General features: G+C 37.7%; 1 protein-coding gene across 4 annotated transcripts in view; it reads right to left on the reverse strand.

Annotated features, from left to right (window-relative positions):
• Positions 1-2,337: 2,337 nt before the first annotated feature.
• Positions 2,338-21,590, reverse strand: part of KLHDC1 (kelch domain containing 1) — a 45,997-nt gene continuing 26,744 nt past the window's right edge. For 2 of the 4 annotated variants that reach the window (XM_055304214.1, XM_055304216.1), the window contains exons 9-13: positions 20,268-20,380; positions 18,786-18,858; positions 13,938-14,022; positions 11,680-11,732; positions 2,338-5,534 (exon numbers count right to left, since the gene is read on the reverse strand). In XM_055304214.1, the coding sequence (XP_055160189.1) occupies positions 5,348-5,534; positions 11,680-11,732; positions 13,938-14,022; positions 18,786-18,858; positions 20,268-20,380 (511 nt within the window). In that variant the 3' untranslated portion in view covers positions 2,338-5,347. The remainder of the gene's footprint in view (positions 5,535-11,679; positions 11,733-13,937; positions 14,023-18,785; positions 18,859-20,267; positions 20,381-21,590) is intronic. The other 2 variants (XM_055304217.1, XM_055304215.1) reach the window with 2 other exon arrangements.

Genomic DNA, 21,590 nt, shown 5'->3' on the forward strand with positions numbered 1-21,590 from the left:
GGGCCAGAATACATCTTAAATCCCTAACGCAATGGTGTCTCCGTACTTGGATGTGTTTGCTGAGAGGAGTCTGCTTTATTACCTGGTCTCTTCCCCATCTTCATGCTGGGGCCGCTGCTTGGAAGGAGTACCTTGAACAGTAACAAAGGCTTTCCGGGCTCAAATTGTCATAGCCTGAACATTTCTTCCCTTAGTTCCTTCCTTTCATTTTCTTCCCTAGTCACTGTATGTTTATAATTTTTCGAGATTTGTAGGATGGGTGGAAGCAGTGCTTAGGTGGAAATTTACAGCACTGAATTGCATATATTAGAAAAGAAGAAAGAGGGCAGCCCGGGTGGCCCAGCGGTTTGGCGCCTGCCTTCGGCCCAGGGCGTGATCCTGGAGTCCCGGGATCGAGTCCGCATCGGGCTCCCTGCATGGAGCCTGCTTCTCCCTCTGCCTCTGTCTCTGCCTCTCTGTGTGTTTGTGTGTCTCATGAGTAAATAAAATCTTTTTAAAAAAGAAGAAAGATCTAAAATCAGTCATCTAAGTGTTCATCTTAGGAAACCAAAGAAGAGCAAATTAAATCCAAGTGGAAGAAAAGAATAATAAAAATTTAGAGCTGGGACGCCCGGGTGACTCAGAGCTTGAGTGCCTGCCTTCCACCCAGGGTGTGATCCTGGAGGCGGGGGGTCAAGTCCCACATGGGATCCCTGAATGGAACCTGCCTCTCTGTGTGTGTCTCTCATGAATAAATAAAATCTTAAAAAAAAAAATTACAGCCGTATCAGTGAAATTGAAAACAAGAAATAAGGAGCACCTGGATGGCTCAGTGGTTGAGCATCTGCCTTTGACTCCTGTAGCGATCCCAGAGTTCTGGGCTCGAGTCCTGGGATGGAGTCTCGCATGGAGTCCCAAGCCTCCTCCCTCTGCGTATGTCTCTACCTCTCTTGTGTCTCTCATGAATAAACCAAACAAACAAACAAACAAAAAAAAGAACAGAAAACAAGAAATAAGCAAATAAAACTAAAAGCTGGTTCTTTGAAAAGATCAATAAAATCAATAAACCTCTAAGCCAGGCTAAGGAAAAAAGAGAAAGGACACAAATTACTAATGATGTCAGAAATGAAATAGGGGACAGCACTACAGATTCCATAACATTAAAAGGAATATTATGAACAACTCTGCCCCTATATTTGATAACCTAGATGAAATGGACCAATTCCTTGAAAGACACAATCTGCCAAAACTCACATAAGAAATAGACAACTTGAGGGGCACATGGGTGGTCCAGTGAGTTAAGCGCCTGCCTTCAGCTTCCTCAGGTCATGATCCCAGGGTCCTAGCCCTGATTGGGGATCCCTGCTCAAGAGGGGGTCTGCTTCCCCTCAGCCCCTCACCCTGCTCATTCCGTGTCTCTCTCTCTCTCTAAAAATATTTCTAAAAAATTTTAAAAGAATTATATGCCATGACCAAGTAAAACTTATCCCTAGTATGCAAGACTGTTCAACATTCAAAAAGCAGCTAATGGAATCTACCATATCAAAAGGCTAAAAAAAAAAATCAAATGATCATATCAATAGAAGCAGAAAAATTATATAACACCTATTCAGGATAAAAACTCTCAGCAAGTGGAAAGGGGCACCAGGGTGGGTCATCCAGTTGGGCATCCGACTCCTGGTTTCAGCTCTGGTCATGGTCTCTGGGTCCTGAGATCGAATCCCATGTTGGGCTCTGTGCTCTGTGCAGAGTCCGCTTGCCCCTCTTCCTCTACTCCTCCCCTATTCATGCTCTTCCCTCTCAGATAAATAAAAATAAATAAATAATAAAATAAATAAGGAAATAAAATCTTTTAAAAAATTTCAGCAAACTAGGGAGTACAGAGGAACTTCTTCAACTTGATAAAGAACATCCAGACAATGGAATTTTATTCTGTGCTGAAAAGAAGTGATTTATCTTTTTAAGCCATGAAAACACACCAAGGAAACTTAAATGCTTCTAACTACTGAAATATACCAGCCTGGAGAGGCTACGTACTCCATCATTCCAAGTATATGACTTATGGAAAAGTCAAAACTATGGAGTAACAAGATCAATGGTTGCCAGGGGTTAGTGGGGTGGGGGAAATGAATGAACAGAGCACAGATGATTTTTAGGAGACGGAAACTATTTTATATGCTCCTATAATGGTAGATACATATTGTTACACATCTATCTAAACCCATAGGATAAATGCCATCGAGAGTGAATCTTAATGTAAACTCTGGACTTCAGGTGTGTCTTAGTGTGACTGCTATAACAAAATACCACAGACTGGATGGTTTGAATGACAGACATTTATTTCTCAGTTCTGGAGCCTGGAAAGTCCAAGATCAAGGTGCTGGCAGATTTAAGTGGGGACCCCCTTCCTGGCTTGCAGATGGCTGCCTTTCCATTGCACCCTGACATGGCAGGTGAGAGAGCGAATGAGCTCTGGTCTCTGCCTCTTCTTATAAGGACAATAATCCCATTGTGGGGTTGTTACCCTCATGACCTCATCTAAACCTAATTACCTCCCAAATACTCCACCTCCAAATACTACTACATTGATTGAGGATCGGGGTTTCGATATATGAATTTGGGGGGAACAAACATTCAGTCCGTAACAGGATGATAAAAAATGTTCTTGCTGTTCCCGCACACTGGACTGTATGATAGCCTCAACAACTTGAAATGCCAATATAATCACATTAATAAAATGAAAAAACAGGCATGTGTGTGTGACTGTGTGCACATGTGCACGCACACACGCACAAAGCAGGGAGGGAGTATTACATGTTTCTCAAAGTTGCTTTTCTTTTGAAGTGTTCTAATGTCAAAAAATATTTGTCAGTGTGTACTATCCTGAAAATTATTCTCTTAGTTTCTATTATTTCTTTCTCACACACACGTACAATATAAATAATGTATTAGTGAAAGCATCACTTTAGTGCCTAGACAGAAGGTATAAAGTTCTTTGGTATGCTTCTAGCCAAAGGCTAATCATTTTTTATGTGTGCAAAGATGTGATTTGGAAAAAAATGTACCCTAACCGTGATGTGTTACTGACTATATCGTACTAAAAATGATAATACTCAAAAGAATTCTTCCTGGCAACGGGAAGAATATACTGAGAATAACCATAATAAAGATGGCCAGAAATCTTTTTCCTTGAGAACCAGACTGGAAACCTATTCTGTGAACCATCTGAAAAAGACTGTCAACCCTTGTAGAGTCATTTTTCAAACACAGCACCTGTGAGGGGAGCTCGGAGAGAAAGTTATGGGGCTATTACTGTCTTGGGTTCCTCTGTACTGTGGAGGTCAGCAGCACAAAAATTGACAGCAAACCATCAGCTGATGGGAAGTGAGGAATTAATACTATTTGGCTTTGAGACTTCAACACAGGCTTTGCAGACTCCAAGAATTTCTAATAGCAGACAAGCCAAGCTCGGTTTAATCCAACTTTTGGAGCTTAAAGGTAAAGATCAGAATTTCCTGCCACTCCAACCATGGGGCTACTGCTCAGAACATACAGGTTCCTGAGGCAGCACGGTGTATTAAGTCAAAAGTTTTGTGTGCCACAGATCACAGATTTCTGTTGAAGCCTAAATGATAGTGTATTTTGAGGAGGCTACTCCCAACTTTTCACATTCTAAGTAAACCATTTAAAATCAGAAGCACTTTTCTAAGAGGCTAGGGAAAGTGTTCACATAATCTAGAATTTAAATTCACATAATTCACATTTTAAAAGATGTTCATTTCCTTCAATGTCATCTATCACTGTCCAATAGGTTTTGATGTTTTTTCCCTTAAAAATGCTGATAACAGAAGCTCATGTAATAATGACTTCTAAGATGTATATTACCTGTGAGATTCATTTTCTAAATCTGTTAATCAGCCTAAACGTAGTAAAAAATAAAACTTACACTGAAATATTATTTGCACAATCAACTCTAATGACTGGTTCACACTAACAAAACTAGGAAAATAGTATATATGGTTCGTATAATAAATAAAATGTAAGCACAAAGTATTTCAATACATAAATAGAAGCTTTACACTTCCAAAATACAGTACATATATAAAATATACCTGTAAAATTTAATGACCTAGTATAAGCTACTATATTATAAATTACATATATTTTTCAATATAGAAATATATTCTCTCTAACATTTTAAATTTTAGAGATAACCTGAATGGTGGTATTATGGAGAATAATTTCATATACTGAACTTTTAAATAATTCATTGTTATTAATAATTCAGTGGAAGGGTATAACCGATAATATGAGTAATTTCTTAATTATGGCAAAAGTACTAGTTTAAGGAATATAAAGATAAATACAGTGTGCCATTTCCGTAGAGGCAGTTAATACTGACCATCAGTGGGAGGAGAACATATTTCCAGTATGGTGGGTCTTGAGTACCAGCTCTGTAGAGAGGTGTGGGCCAAAAAGCAGGGTTTCTATACAGGCAAATTACTAGGTTATCATCCCATTTCATTACTTACAAAAACTGCTTTAGAAGCACTCTTCCAAAGCAAAAGTATTTTTTAATGTGTCTGAAAAGTTAATACATCTACTGCTTCTCAATATTTCAAAGCCTGTATGATAAGCAAACCTCCACTTTAGACACTTTAAAACATGGGATATATATATATATATATATATATATATATATATATATATATATAAATTTGGACAAACTAACAACTTAGGAGTAATGGACAATTGAAGACATGTATTCCACTCCTTAAATAATGGTGAGGAAAAGTTACGATGATGCTTAACAAGACTTTGCTAGGTAAGTGCAGAAGGGTAGAAGGCCGGTACTAAACACACATCAGTGTTTGCCAATTTTATCATTTTGCCCAGCTGGATCAGTTATTTAAGGAGAAGTTTTATAAATAACTGGGTTATTTAATGAGAAGCTTTAATTTTAAAGTGGCTTGAGAACATCCATTCTTCCTGAAAGTTGATGTATAATGCTTTTATCTATTATTATGTTGGGGGATTTCTAAAGTCCTTGGGTTAATTTCTTATTCTCCTCAAATTCATGTAAACTTTCCAGTAAAGAGTACACAGTGAGTTAAAATCTCTTACAACTGTACTTACTTTCAGAAAGTATATTTCTTCCCGCAGCTTATTAGGAAATTAGTTTACAAATATAAATATAAATTAATCTTCCATTAACATCTAATTCCCATATATTCATGACATATAATCACTTTAACATAGCATTTTTGTTTCAAATTTTATCTTCTAAATAAAGCCTCCAATTTGGGGGGTAAATATACAGTCTGATTAAAATGTTTACACATATTAAATATATAGAGTATACGACAATTTAATTGCTAATGATCCACTGATACTTATTTTCTGTTTCTTCTTTTTGGGTTCTTTGTTCTTCTCGGTGATTAGCTGCAGTCCAAAATGTTATTTTTTTGAGTACTTGTTGCAGAAGTTTAGGAGGTAATAAAGATATCTGACTTTCTAAAATTATAGCATTTTTGCCAATGCAGTCAAGGCATGACCTGTAAATAAAACATAATAGAATTATTGGTTTTTGAACCTGAATCATAAAATATTTACAGGTAAGTATTCTTAATAAAAATCATCATAAAATGTTGAAATGGTAATGCATTTCCTCTGTATTGTTTGGAACATGATAGGATACATGTTCTTCCCAGAGCACCACAATAATTATATATTTTATAGCATATTGTGACCAAAATCCAGTGGAAACAAAAATTACAACTCACCATGCACCACACAAAATGTTATTTTTCTATTTTTAAAAAAAGATTGTATTTATTTATTCATGAGACACAGAGAGACAGGCAGAGACAGAAGCAGGCTCTCTGCAGGGAGCCCAATGCGGGACTTGATCCCAAGGCAGATGCTCATCTACTGAGCCACCTGGGGAGGCTCATGTTATTTAAGCAGAAAAAATTCAGACTTGATTTCAAAGCAGGTTAGTCTATCTTTTTTCATTTATCCTTCCAGTCCAAAAACTACTTAGTCTTCTTGAGAACTTTTTCTTCCATTGCCCCAAGATGAAGTATCTAACATCCATTTTTATGCCATATGGCCCGGTCCTCCCCATTCCCGTGCTGTAACTCAGTGCACTGGCACCCTTGACTAACACTGACCCAGATACAGCAGGTCTGAAGAGAGGAATGGAGCAGCAATACAGGAAGAGTCAATGAGAGACCACTTGAGGTTCTCCCCTTCCCCCTCTGTTCATTTTTCCCCTTTGAGTCTCCTGGAGACTAGTGTCCTTCCAAATACAATTCCCTTTTTTTCTTCAGCTACTTTGAAGAGGATTTTGGATTTTAAATCCAAAAGAAACTTGATTAAGAACTATCAAAAGAGGGATTCCCTGGGTGGCGCAGCGGTTTGGCGCCTGCCTTTGGCCCAGGGCGCGATCCTGGAGACCCGGGATCGAGTCCCACGTCGGGCTCCCGGTGCATGGAGCCTGCTTCTCCCTCTGCCTGTGTCTCTGCCTCTCTCTCTCTCTCTCTCTCTCACTGTGTGCCTATCATGAATAAAATAAATAAATAAATAAATAAATAAATAAATAAATAAATAAATAAATAAATAAATAAAACTATCAAAAGAGGGGATCCCTGGGTGGCTCAGCGGTTTGGCGCCTGCCTTCAGCCCAGGGCCTTATCCTAGAGACCCAGGATCAAGTCCCACATCGGGCTCCCAGCATGGAGCCTGCTTCTCCCTCTGCCTCTCTCTCCCGTGTCTCTCATGAATAAGTAAATAAAATCTTAAAAAAAAAACAAACTATCAGAGCATCTGTTTGAACGGATAAACTTTAAACAATAAATCTTTTTAAAAAGGTTTAAAGATAGATTCACTTGATTCTGTCATTAACTTCCATTGTCATTTTTACAAATACACTCTAGATATTTGCATCTTCTTCCATACTTTCATGAAGCCTTTTCTCTGTACTCTGGGAAGTCTAAGGAAGGAGAATGAAAATGTTCTACATAGATAGGGGAGAAGTACAAGCAAACGACACGAATCTTACACTTGATGTCAACTTCACTCTGCTGCCCTGGTAGCACGATAGCTCCTGTGCCCCTTCCACATGGGGGAAGGAAGAGTCAGATGGGGAGATCGACTCTGTTGTTACTATTCATTCACTGATTCAACAAATACTTATTCGTGTGCACTATTTAGGAGGAAGCAGCCCAATATTGAGAAAACTTCCATTTCAACCCCTTTTAAAAAAGCTTTTATTTATTTGAGAGAGAGAAGGAAGGGCGGAAGACCGGACTCCTCGCTGAGCTGAGAGCCGAACGTGGGGCTCGATCCCAGAACATGGAGATCTTGACGAGCTGAAGACAGGGCTTAACCGACTGACCCAGCCGGGCGCCCTTTACATTCCCTTTGATGCATCGAAAATCGCTCAGCCTTAAAACAATGTGTGCACATTCCCAGAAGCGCCACACTAGGGGCAAAGGGCGCTGCCGCGAAGCCGGCCGGTCGGCCTCGGCCCCAACCTCAGACCCAAGCCCGTTCTGTGTGGCCTATCGGCGTCCGTCGTTTGTGTGGGGGCAGCGCCCCATCCCGGTTCCCCTCCCTTGCAAGCCCCGCAGCAAGCCGAGCGGACGGCGCGGCCGGGTGGGGAGCACGGCCCCGAGGCTCCCGGGCTGCCGTCACTTCGCCGGCTCCCCTCCCCCGTCCTTGATTCTGTGTGGAAAGCCGTTCTGCTCTAGATACCCGCACTCTGGGCGTTCCACCCCCGAACTCTTCCCCGAGGATTTAGTAGTAAACTAAGAATAGAGAGCTTAGTTGAATAGGGCCATGAAGCACGCACACGCCGCCCGTCACCCTCCTCGAGTGCGTGCACACGCCCCTCCTGGACCGCGGCCTTGCGTCCCGGGCCGACGCGCACTCCCTTCCCGGTCCTCCAGCCACAAAGGCCCCTCCAGCCTCAGCTTCCTCTCCTGCCCAGCCCGGTCCGTCTGCGCTTCATTCTCTTCCAGCAACTCTACCCCCCTTGGCCGCCGTCCTCCTCCGACCCCCGGTGGACCGGGCCACCTGGCCGCTCCGAGCCGCCAGAGAAAGGCCTGCTGGGCAGACGGGCTGTCCCTGCCCCCTTCTCCTCCGTCTCAGCCCTCCGCCCCCTCCCCAGTGCTCAGCTGTGCTACACAGCCCTCGTCCCAATCTTCTCGAAGCCACGGAGGCAGTGATTTCCGATCTTCCTCAACCCTCGCAGTTCAAATCCTCACATCTCCTCTTTCTCCCCCCCATGACCTCACTACCAAGTAAGACTTGCTCAGCGCCCTCTCCCTATACCCCTTCCAGCCAACAAATTACTCTGCCTTTATATCCCTACTGCCGACTTTCCTCATTACTTTAAAGTATTCTTCTCAACAACTAATTCAGTTACCTGCTCACTAAAATCCACCTCAAGATCCTGCTCTGACAATTTTTCCTTTGTTTTCTTGTTTCCAAAACCTGGTTGCGGCTTCTCAGCATATAAACAATTACCTTTCAACAGCTTGAGGATTAGGGGCACCAAGGCTCCCCATGCAGTAGAAAATCCACACCTAACTTTTGACTCCCCCAAAACGTAATTACTAATGGTCTACTGTGGAACTGGAAACTTTACCCATAACATAGTCAATAAACATACATTTTATATGTTATGTATTATATACCGTATTATTACAGTAAAGTGCACTGGAAAAGAGAAATTCTATTAAGAAAATCCTAGTGAAGAGAAAATACATTTACAGTGCTGTGTGGATTTATCGGGAAAAACCTGCATATCAGTGAAACTGTGCAGTTCAAATCGGTGCTGTTAAAGGGTCAACTGTATCCTTACTTTTCCTGTGGTCTTAGTGCTGCTCCCCAGAAATTATCCATGGCACTTTGCAATCCAGATATTCTGTGACCTCTTTCCAGCAAGTAGTCTCTCCATCTTCAGTTCTCTCCTCCCTCCATTTTGCATTCCCATTATCTCCTGATTCATCTTTCATTATCTTGTGCTTCTTTAACTCCTCAGATGTTATGAGTTCCTAGTGCTCAGTTGTTGGCTTCATCCTTGCTCTATCCCAGCTGGAGTGTTGATTCCAACATGGGGCTTGCACTCATGACCCCGAGCTCAAGATCTGAGCTGAGATCTAGAGTTGGATGCTTAACCAACTAAGCCACCCAGGAGCCCCTAACTATGATTCTTAAATCTTTATGTCTAGCCCAGACATCTCTCCATATATTTGACTAGTTAATGAATAGCTCCATTAAAGACACTAAGTACTTCAATTTCAAAAGGCCCCAAACCAAATTCATCTTTCTACGCCGTCCCACCTTCAAACTCACTTCCTTCTTTTTCTTTTTTTAATATGGGTTTTTGGTTTTTTTTTTAAGATTTTTTATTTATTTATTCATGAGAGACACAGAGAGAGAGGCAGAGACACAGGCAGTGGGAGAAGGCTCCATGAAGGGAGCCTGACGTGGGACTCGATCCCAGGTCTCCAGGATCACACCCCGGGCTGAACGCAGCACTAAACCGCTGAGCCACCGGGCTGCCTTCACTTCCTTCTTCATAGCCTATTATTCTTTACTCTTCTTCCCCTACCAAGCCCATTCTACCTCTATCCCTTCTCCAACTCCACTTTTAAGATCAGCCCCACACTTTATGCTTGACCACTGCAAGTCTCTTTTTTTAAATTTTTTTTTTAATTTTTATTTATTTATGAGAGAGAGAGAGAGAGAGGCAGAGACATAGGCAGAGGGAGAAGCAGGCCCCATGCACCGGGAGCCCGACATGGGATTTGATCCCGGGTCTCTCCAGGATCAACCCAGGATCGCGCCCTGGGCCAAAGGCAGGCGCCAAACCGCTGCGCCACCCAGGGATCCCTGCAAGTCTCTATTAACTTTCGTTACCCAGTCACATATCCCTCCAATCTCTTAACCACATTCTTCTCAAAGGAGCTTTCTAATTTGTAATATGATCAGCTTATTCCTCTGCTCCAGATTTTTCAGTGGTTCTTTGATCTCCCACAAGATAATGTAAACTCATCTGCATGAAACACAAAAGCTCTAATTGATACAAGGTTTCTGATTTCTTCTCCTACTCCACATCTCAGGCTTATGTCTAGGAATGCTCAAGAATTCAGTTTCCAGAACATACCATACTCATATACCCTGTACAAACACCCTTGCAATGCTTGTTCATAGCAAATTGTCTCTAACTCTTCCTCTTCTGCAAAGACTCCCCTAACTCTCTCCATCTTAACTACATGAATAGAGGGTCTTCTTTGCCAGTCTCATTATCTTTGTATAGGTTTCTCTTAAACAATTTTATTTTTCTTTTAGAGTTGTTGAAAACCTGCCTTCTATTTTACTAGCAATTTAAGGAAAAGAACATGACTTTTCACTTCATAGCATAATGCTTTCCCATGGTAAGCACTCAAATACTGTATTATCCCTGAATATAAGGAACTTGCAATCTACTTAGGGAAAGTAGTTATGTTCACAGCAAAAGTTAAGAAACAATACAAGGCGGTAATCATGACATCAGCAATTTCCAAACTGCCTGCATGTTAGAATTATGTTGGATTCTTCCAAAAATTCCAAAGTTCAGGCTACATCCCAGACCAATTAAATCATAACATGTGGGCATGGAACACAGGCATCAGTACTTTTTGAAGTTCCCTGAGATTCTAACCTGCAGTAACGGAAGGAACCACTACAATAACAGAAGGAGCAGTTAAGAAAGCCATTAGGATGGTCCAATTTGAGCTGGTCCAGTGGTTTTCAAGTAGTTCAAGCTGTAGAATGTCTGGAAGTTAGACTATTCCTTGACATCTAGCATGTCAGCTTCTCTCTCACATGCCTTCACCCGTGTTATTCCCCCTGCATAAATAACTACAGTTGGTCACTTGGCAACTTCTACTTTACTCAAACCCTTCCTCCTGACCCTCACAGGCAGAAACAGGGGCTTCTTCCACAATCTTTCAACTGAACCTTGAATATACTCTTTTTTTTATTTTTATTTATTTATGATAGTCACAGAGAGAGAGAGAGAGAGAGAGAGAGAGAGGCAGAGACACAGGCAGAGGGAGAAGCAGGCTCCATGCACCGGGAGCCCGACGTGGGATTCGATCCCGGGTCTCCAGGATCGTGCCCTGGGCCAAAGGCAGGCGCCAAACCGCTGCGCCACCCAGGGATCCCGAATATACTCTTTTTAGAGCACAAGTGTATGAGCTAAGATACCATAAATCATACCACCAATTTAGTAACATTTTTGGTGGTAAAAAAAAATTCTACTAAATTAAGTGCACATATATGTGTGTCTATTACTGGACACACATTGATTTCAGAAAAGTTAAAAATACGAAAAAATTCAGGCTTAGAATCAAGGAAATACAGTATGTTTAATACTCCCATGTGAACTAAATGCAATTTTATGCACAAAATAAAAATATGATTGTATTGTATATTTTAATTTTTAAATATCCTGTTGGTATGTGGTTCACTACTATAAATTTGATTATACTTTTAGGAAGATGTAAACATTTTCTTAAATTCAAATCATAAACTATTTGAAAAATTATCACACTTCCCAAAAAGGAAGATGAAAGAAATTATCATATATTAATAGTGTATATATATGTATATATATATATATACATATATAATGAATTCACTTACCTGAGTAGTGAATAAGGCTGTGTTTGAAAGATCAATAAATCATTACAGTGGCCCTAATCAACATAAAAAAAGAATTATCAAGGTGTTTAAAAGAATGAAAATGCATTAATAATTGAATTTTTTATTTTATAAATGTAAAAGAAATGATGTAAAGCAGCAAATAAAACTCCTCCCTCTAGTTATTCACATACACACATATGGACACACAACATACATATGCATACACACACCTGCTAGCCACAAAAACTTTGGGTACATTGCTACCATTTCTCAGTGACCAAGTTTTTACCTAATCACAACCTATACAATTGCAAAATTAAACTCAGATGCATGTTCTTCTCTTAGAACAGTGAGTTCAAAATGAGAAAAGTGGTGGTTTTCAAGCTTTTTTGTTTTTTAAGCAGAACTTTTCTCTTCCAAATGACTCTTATTTAAAATTTCTTTATCTTGTCTCTCTTTTCCAAATCCTGGGAATCTTCATTTGGAAATCTCAGATCCAGAAGATTTTATGAATAATGATTCTCTCATCTAAAAGTTAGTGTCAAAGAATCAGCAGAAAATGTCCCTAATCCTTTCAGATAAGTCTGCAGAATTTCATAATTTATGATCATGATTTTAATCAAAATTCCTGTTTTTTTTAAAGACTTTGTTTATTCCTGAGAGATACACACACAGAGAGGCAGAGACACAGGCAGAAGGAGAAGCAGGCTCCATGTAGGGAGCCCGACCCCAGGAACATGCCACCCTGCCAAAGGCAGACGCTCAACTGCTGAGCCACCCAGGCGTCCCAGAATTCCTGTTTTAATGATAAACTCTGTATCCTACTGATTTCTAGTGCCAAGAAAAAGAAGACAAACCACAAAATTTGCTTTTTAATTAAATGCAAAGTCGTGGTTTTAATCTTTTGTTGAAAAACTGAATTCTCAGCCAAAGAAAAGTTCTAAAACTTTCAATGTATGTAATGTTTAAATCAGAGGCTTCAAAACTAAAAGTAAACCAAATTCCCTGGAGATAAGCCAGCTCATTTCACGGTTTGCCACATGGCAGGCACAACTCTGGAGATCATGTGTCAGTGAGCTGGCGCCAACGTGGCTGGATTCTGGCTGGTGCACCCTATCCCTGCCAGCTCCGAGGCCAGCTATTCCCAATGCCCTATACAAACCAGAGCAACCGATCCTGAGCTCCTGTCCCATCACAACACAGTATGGGCATGACCACCTTGCTCTGAATTGCCCAAGGTGCTAGAAGTGAAAGAATGATGCTCTCCAAATGTTATTCATTTATTTCTTTGACCTTAGTTTTATCAAATTTTAAAACTGTAATGCTTTCATCTTAAATATAAAATGGGTAAAGCAATGGCAAAAGACACATAGAATAAAAAGAAAAATACACTTAAAAATTTCAAACTGCATTCCTCTTGATGGGAGAAGCTAGCATTGGTGTTCTAGTTATTAACTGAGGCAGCAAATTTCATGGGTACTTATTACTCTACTTAGTTTATATATACATTATATATATTCTTATGAAATATCTCTAATTTGCAAATATTTTAATTCCAAAAAATTAAAAACACCCATACTATGATGAGGCTCAAAGAGGAAAGGAAGAGTCCTCCTTTAAAAGCTCTTCAGGGGATCCCTGGGTGGCGCAGCGGTTTGGCGCCTGCCTTTGGCCCAGGGCGCGATCCTGGTGACCCGGGATCGAATCCCACGTCGGGCTCCCGGTGCATGGAGCCTGCTTCTCCCTCTGCCTGTGTCTCTGCCTCTCTCTCTCTCTCTGTGTGACTATCACAAATAAATAAAAATTTAAAAAAAATTTAAAAAAATTTAAAAGCTCTTCAAAGCTCTTTGTGGGAGACCTGGGTGGCTCAGCGGTTGAGCATCTGCCTTTGGCTCAGGGTGTGATCCTGGGGTCCTGGGATCCAGTCCTGTATCGGGCTTCCTGCATGGAGCCTGCTTCTCTCCCTCTGCCTGTGTCTCTGCCTCTCTCTCTCTCTGTATCCCTCATGAATAAATAAATAAAATCTTCTTAATAATTTGACTAATGAGATTAATAGACCTATTTTGACTTGTAAACTCAAAATATCCTTAAATGCTTCACAAAAGCCACTCATTCTGAAGATTAATCACACTACAGAGTAACATTTCATATTCTTCCATATTTTGCAATGTAGGAATATCAACAATCTTACTGAACAGCCATTTAGTTTGATTAACAAAACCACTCAGAGGAAATATTTAGATATGAAATTTTCTTACTGTATCCAAGGAAAGTAAATCATCCTTGCTCCCACCAAATACCATTATTTCATTTTCTTTCCCCAAACAGGCCGTATGCCATAACCTATTATTGAAAATTATAAGCAGAGTAAAATATTATGAAGAAAGAAACTGTATGTGACATATAAATCCATTTTAAACTGCACATTTTCACTTTTAATCTATTTCAAAATGGGCATGATTGAACTTGAACCTTTGGCGTATCCTAAAAGAGATTAGATTTTGAAGATTCCTCTAGAATCACTAAAAGATTAGATTCTCATTAAATCATGTCAATTAAGGAGGTAACTCCCAATAACTCTTTTCTATTATATTCCCCAACCTTTTTCTAAACTCTTTATCTCATAGACTTTATCACTGAAATAAAATGAATTAAAAAGAAACTGATCAGCCTATTGGTGAAGTGGTCCCCTTTCCCAAGTTTCTTATTATGATCTGCCATGTTACTGTTTTTTTTTTTAATCACTTTTGACTTTTCTTTCCTGTTTTCTGTTCCCCAACACCTAACAAACCCAACATGGCAATCCCTTCACATTTATACTGTCACACTACTTATCACTCTGGGTACAGAATACCAGAATTATTATTGGTTTTTCTGTCTCTACTCTCTCTCAACTATATTTAGCTGACAAATAATATTTTTCACATGTTTTTAACCATGAGCATGTCCTGATCAGGAAGCAACTGTGCCATTTTTCTTAGGCTCATAATCACGATCAACAATTATTTCTTTAAAAAGAAAACCATTATTTCTTTTTCCCATAATTCTTAATTCTTAGCTTCCTCCCCCTGCAATTAACCCTCTACTCCAATCAAGTTCATTTATTTGTGTCTCCTAAGAGAAAAGCTTACCTATCTGTAGGCTTTTGCTCACCCTGTGTCTTATGTTTAGGATGAGAAATCATTCTTTCAGAGCCTTTAACACAGGTTCAAAATCCCCAGGAAGTGTCAAAATACCCAAACAAACTGGTTCTACTTCCCTCTCTGGTTAGCACCTTTGAACATTTATGTGCTCATTTTATAATCTTCTGCCTTACATTTGAAGATAAACTGTTCTATATACTACTTTAATTATTTGATGTGTGGATCTTCTAAAGGTCCACATATGAGATCCTTGGATCAAAATTTGCCAGTGGTGTGCTGGAAGTAGCTTACCAGGTAGTTAAAATAAATTCTGCCTATCTCTATCCAAATCCATGTTCAGTGCCATCACATAGGTAGCTTGAAATTGACCACAGTAACACTACAAATTAGGGCTTTTTTGTTTTGTTTTTCCTGGAAAGCAGTTGTTAACCCTTTACCAGCACACCACTGGAACTTGAGTAATCTAATTTTATGCTTCTCTTTAAAAATGCCTAAATATGGTGTTTTGCATCCAGTGGGTGCTCAAAAAGTCTAATTAACAAAAGGAAATACAAAACCACCATATTTAATTCAATTATTAAATAAATTATCTCATAAGAATAGAGCATCGTGTGGAAATGATCTAATAGCTCATATTCATCTCCAATTTCACATTATTTATAAAGAATAATCTTATGTTTCATAAAATTCAATATTTCTGGGAGCTCTCACTCTCAGGAAAAAAAGTACATGTAAATTTCTCAATTTTAGAAGATAAATCAAGAATTTTACAAAGTCATTGCTCTGACTCTGAGAGAATTTTGATGACTTTCCTTAACAGACCAAATTGCCGAAGCAAAAGACACCTCATTACACATTATTTTATTACCACGTAACTTATTTTTAGTACATTTAACCTTTTCACTCAACTCTCACAAGTGCAAACAGTAGGATTATGCACAATGTGTTAAATTAAATACTTTCCTCAAACAATCACTCACACACCCAACGACAGTTGCACTCAGGACCCAGGATAGAACTGAGTCTTAAGGGATTTTGTTTAGGAAATACTCTGCCCAATTCTCCAACTTATATGGTAGAACATGAATTGATATAAGTCTTCATGACATCCAGATTATGATGTGGGCTTGGGGAGGGGGATTGGATAAAGGGAAGAGAATACAAGGAATGCTAAATTTCCAAGGTGAGAAGGCCATGTATAACTTCAGCAATAGTAATGGGATCCAACAGGAAGTCCCTGAGGCTCCATAAGTCAACACTTTGTTGGACTTCTTTTACAGACACCTTAAAAAAAAAGGGTGCTGACAGCCACTTTTACAGGCAATGAGATATAGCTATATAGATGGCCTTTCAACCAAGCATTGCTCCAACTATGGTGAGACCTGGAGAAAAGAGTGCCACGCTATAGAACAGTGGTTTTCAACGAGGGCAGATTTGGCCCCCAAAGAACATTTGACAATATCTGAAATATTTTTGGTTGTCATAATTCCAGGTATGGGGGGGCAGTACTACTGGCATCTAGTGGATAAAGGCCAAAAATGCTGCTAAACATCCTACAGTGCACAAGACACTCCTAATAACAAAGAATAATTTGGTCCAAAATGCCAATAGTGCCGAGGTCAAGAAATCCTGCTGTGGAATTACAAGAGGAGAATTGGGCCATTTACATTTCAAATTATAACTTGGAACAGTTTGTACAAAATGTATTTAGATGTTAAGTAAATTCTCATTCGTTAAAAATTAGTACACATACACATATATATGTTCTCCTTACACTAAACTGTATCCCACCTGTTCTTCTCCTCACCTCATACCTGAAGATAGATCTGCCTCTGTCTTATCTGCCTTAGGGAAACTCTGGCCTGGACTTCATCATCGAAGAACACTGGAAAGCCTTTCCTGCCTTGATTTTGGTGACATCTAGCTTGCAACCTGATGTTTTGTCTCTAGACTGATAGTTTATGTCCTCTCACAGCTGCTCTAAACTTATCACCTAAACATTCTAATAAAGCATATTATTTACATGACATATCAGCTGAATTCAAAGAAATCTCTTTACATAGCTCAGTTCTAATACATTATTGATAATAGTTGTGTTGCTCTAATTACTTATTAAGGATTGAATTATAAAATAGGAGCAATTTAAAAATTAAACATATTCTTACTATCACTTTGGTCTAAAATTAATGCATTCATTAATTGAAGAATTCATTGATTGTTCAAACAACTGCAAGAGAACTAAGAGCTTCTCTAGTCCAATTCCCTCATTTCATGGGATGAAGAAATTATTGCTCAGTTTCATTAAGTGACTTTGCTGAGCAAGGACTAGAACTCTGGGCTCCCATATCTTAATATAAAACTCTTTAAATTAAAAAATGAATTTCAAAAGATCCAAATTGCTAAAATAATACACTCCAATGAATTTTTACACATGAAAATATAAGAATCACATATGTAGATATGATAAACTCTAAACATTTTGTGCATATTAATATAGATATAGGCACTGAAATATATACAAAAATTTTCAGGCCTTTTTCTCAAGTAAGTTGCTTCATTGCTACTTATTAAACTTCTGAAATGCATACCATTAAGTTGACTTCATACTATACATAATCTATAGCAAAAAAATTCTGAAATACATAGCAAGGAAAAGAGTAAAATTACTAACTAATGATTATAACGTGCTGACTCTGAATTTCTTATGAATGTATTTTTATTATACTACTCACTTAAATTAGAATAAAAAGAATTACAATACCAATGTGGTTTTCTTTGTACAGTTGACCCTTGAACAACGCAGGGGTTGGGATGTTGATACCTCCCAGAGTTGAAAATTGACATATAACTTTTGGCTCCTCAAAACTTAAGTATTACTAGCCTACTGTTGACCAGAAGTTTTACCAATAACATAAAGTCAATAAATACATATTTTGTATGTTATATGTATTATATATTGTATTCTTACAATAAAGTAAGTTAGAGAAAAGAAAATGTTATAAAAAAACCAAATAAATAAAAAGCAAAATGAGATCTATGAACACACCCTGATGATTGAAAGGAAAAGGTAATGGAGCTATTAGCAAAATGGGTGAAGAGTATTGGGAGATACAGGCTTCCAGTTATGGATGAATAACTCATGGGAATAAAAGGTAAAGCATGGGAATATACTTGCTGATACAGTAGTAGCATTGTATGGTGACAGATGTTTCCTACAATTGTGGGGAGCATAGGACAATGTATGGAGTTGTAGAATCACCATGTTGTACATGTGAAGCTGACATTGTATGTCAACTAGACTCATATTTTAAAAAATAAAATTTTATTAAGAAAATCATATGGAAAATACATTTATAGTACTGTATTTCTTTTAAAAATCCATATAAGTAGATCCATGCAGTTCAAACTCATGTTGTTCAAGGATCAATTGTGGTCTAAAAATATATTGTTTCTACAACTTTCACTCTATAATATACCACAAATAACTAACATGTTTCTTTTTCAAAAAATTTATATTAATGAATACATCAGTTAATAAAAATAACAATCTGCCATCTATTTGATCAACATGAAAGTAATTTTCTCATTACATTGAAGTAAACCTCTTCCAAAAATAAATAACTACTAAAGCCAAACTCATTCTTGTCTACTTATCAAAAAAAATTAACATTATATGATACTTCCAATTTCTTAGCCTTTTCATATTTATCAGGAAAGATTATACATTTACCTAAAAGAGTAACATTTTCAAATATTTAAACATAGATGAAAACAGAATAGATAATTTCTAACAGTGAGATATAATTAAAATGATAATTAAATCATTTAGGTAACATCAAGCTTATTTGAAAGATCTTTCTTGATGATTTATGATTTTAATGGCAAACACTATAAAATCAGTGCTATATTTTAATACTTCAGAAATTCTTAACTATTTTACTATTCATTAATTTCTAGACTTACCTGGGTCTTGTTTTAGGTAAGTGAATAAGTTGTTTCCAACCATTTGTTATGACATTATAAATCCAACCATCACCTGCAATATTATGACAGTTCAGAAATTCAGATTAGGTCTTTGGGATAAAATTTAAAATTTTCCCAATTTATAATGCTACATTTATGCAACTATCTTTTGTATGTATGCATATTTACTCACAAAAATTTTTAGAAATATACACAGGTAGAGTGACCATGACAATGAGCCCTCACATATCGCAGATTCAACTACCAAGATTTTATCACATGTGCCTCATTTATCTCTTTTTTTGTTATTCTTGTGGCTCAATTACTCTAAAGCAAATCCTAGATCTCCTGTCATTTTCCCCATATATACTTCAGTAAATATCGCTTTAAAAAATACATTTTTTACAGAACCACAATGCCATTATCTCATTACCACAATGCTACTATCATAGTCAACAAAATTAAAAGAATTCACATACTAGCCAGAAGTTAGGCTGAGTCTGTACAGGAGGAAACCAACCAGACTAAGAGTTAGGACATGGAATTTCCCACATGTCAATGACCCAAAACAGCAAATTGTAATTAAAAACATTAGAGCTCAAAAAGACATGATATTAAACAAGCCCTACTGAAAAAAAAATAGATGTTTTTTATTAGACTCCAAATCTCTTTTCATTAAAACCGTCAAATTGGAGAAGCATAACAATCCGCAGTAACTAACATCCCCTACTAGAAACTCCTGTTTCTCTAACCAGCCTCTGGAGTTTGTTGCCCAGCAGACTGCCAGATGCACAGCTAATGCTCAATTTTTGTTGAAAAATAAGTCATTGTTTCCAGATCCTATATGGAATTATATAAATGAGTCCCTTATGAACACATCTCTAGTCATGGAAAATTTCTGGGTTAAGAAAACACAAAACATCTAACATATCAAACTAAGAAGCGGATACTCTTGGTCATGTGTCTATACTGATGTCACAATTTTACTGCTGGGAAAAAAAAAACCCACATTACAAAACCTAGCCATTGGAATCAGCAGTGACAGGAGTTTAAAGATTCTGGCTAAGCACTTTCCTTTATAGTTCTGGAACAAAAAGAGAAGCAACTGGCCTTCCCACCTTATATTTCCAGAGCCTTCTGGGGAAGACTGTTCTTCTAATCCCCATTCCAGCCTACAGTGTAAGTATCTGGATCAAAAATCAGGAAGGCACAGAATCACAGAATATTATAGTTGAAAGGGACTTTAATTCATCTAGGTTCAACCACCCTTCCTTTTCTATATACCTAGGAAACAGGAGAACATGGAGAGCCAAAGGTACTAAATAAAGCAAAGGGGTCTTCTAATTCTTAATGCAAGCATACAGTTGGAAATAAAGGTAAACCAGAAAATAAAAAAATAAAAAGAAAGACATCTTAAGTATCAAATATGATTAAGAAAAAAGAATGAAATAATAATTGTAGAATAAACTTTAATTGACTTACTTAATGGAATATTGTCTGCACTTAGTCCACCAAATAGAAAAAGTTTATCATCAGCTATTGGTGTTAAAGTATGCCATGACCGATGTTTGGGGTTTTCTCCATTAACAGGAATCCTGTGGCAAGGGAAAAAAAAAAAAAAAAAAATATATATATATATATATATATATATATATATATATATATATATAAATCTACTTACTATATTAGTCAAAAGAAAAGGTTTTTGATCATCTCAGATAAAAAACTGTCCTCACAACTTTTTTAAAACTCTGATTTTACTATCTTCACTTCCATTAAGATTTTAAAAACATTCATAAATGCTTAGGTGAATTTAAACAATCTTTCCATTTAAAACAATCTTTCTGTTTAGCGTCCATTCCACCTGGTCACAGAACACAGACTGAAAATTACAAAGCGAATTCCCAGGGCATATTTCATAAGTTTCTTGTTGTTTAATCCATATAACTTCCTCAAATTTTCAACATAATTATTTTCATGTCTGTAACTTTTTACTGTTGGCCCATGTTCAATTTTGTATTTTCAGTTGATTTCCTCAAGGACATTATGGGATTTGGGTGTTGTTGCTTTTACTTTCCCAAAGCTTCTTCACCTGAAAATGCTAGCTATTCTAGCTTCAAAATAAAGGTATACAAGCCATTCCAGATCCAGGATAAATCTCTAAAGATTTCAAAAAATACTGCCTTACTCTTAAAAAAATAAAAACATGGGGCGCCTGGGTGGCTCAGTCGGTTAAGTGTCTGCCTTTGACTTAGGTCATGATCCCAAAGTCTTGGGACTGAGCCCCATGTCTAGCTCCTTGCTCAGCAGAGGATCCTGTTTCCCCTCTCCCTCAGCTATTCCTTCCTGCTTCTACTGTCTCTTTCTTTTTCTGTCAAATAATAAATAAAATCTTTAAAATAAAGTAAAAAAAAAAACATAAGTACAAAAGTTTAATTTAGGAGGTGAGAAAATATCGTTCTCCAGCATTCTGAAATGTTCCAGAATAATCTGGGCCATTTGTGAAAGATAAAATTATTTTTTCCAAAATGGAATTATTTTTACTGTTTGTATTGACTATAAGAATTATTTTGGTTACAAAATGTTCAACAACTACAAAAGTATTTTTAAAAAGGAGCATGCTCTTATAATCTTGTCTTCTAGCAATAGGAAATAGTAATAATTTTGTATATATCTCTTTAGGTTTTAATGTACATTTAGCCTATTAAAAATATATAAATGAGATCATATATTCTGCTCTGCAAATTTTTTCATTCAACTAATATTTTAGAATATTTCTATGAGTGTAACTTCCTTTGGTAATGG

Source organism: Nyctereutes procyonoides, unplaced genomic scaffold, assembly GCF_905146905.1.
Source record: "Nyctereutes procyonoides isolate TBG_1078 unplaced genomic scaffold, NYPRO_anot_genome, whole genome shotgun sequence".
Taxonomy (NCBI): Eukaryota; Metazoa; Chordata; class Mammalia; order Carnivora; family Canidae; genus Nyctereutes; species Nyctereutes procyonoides.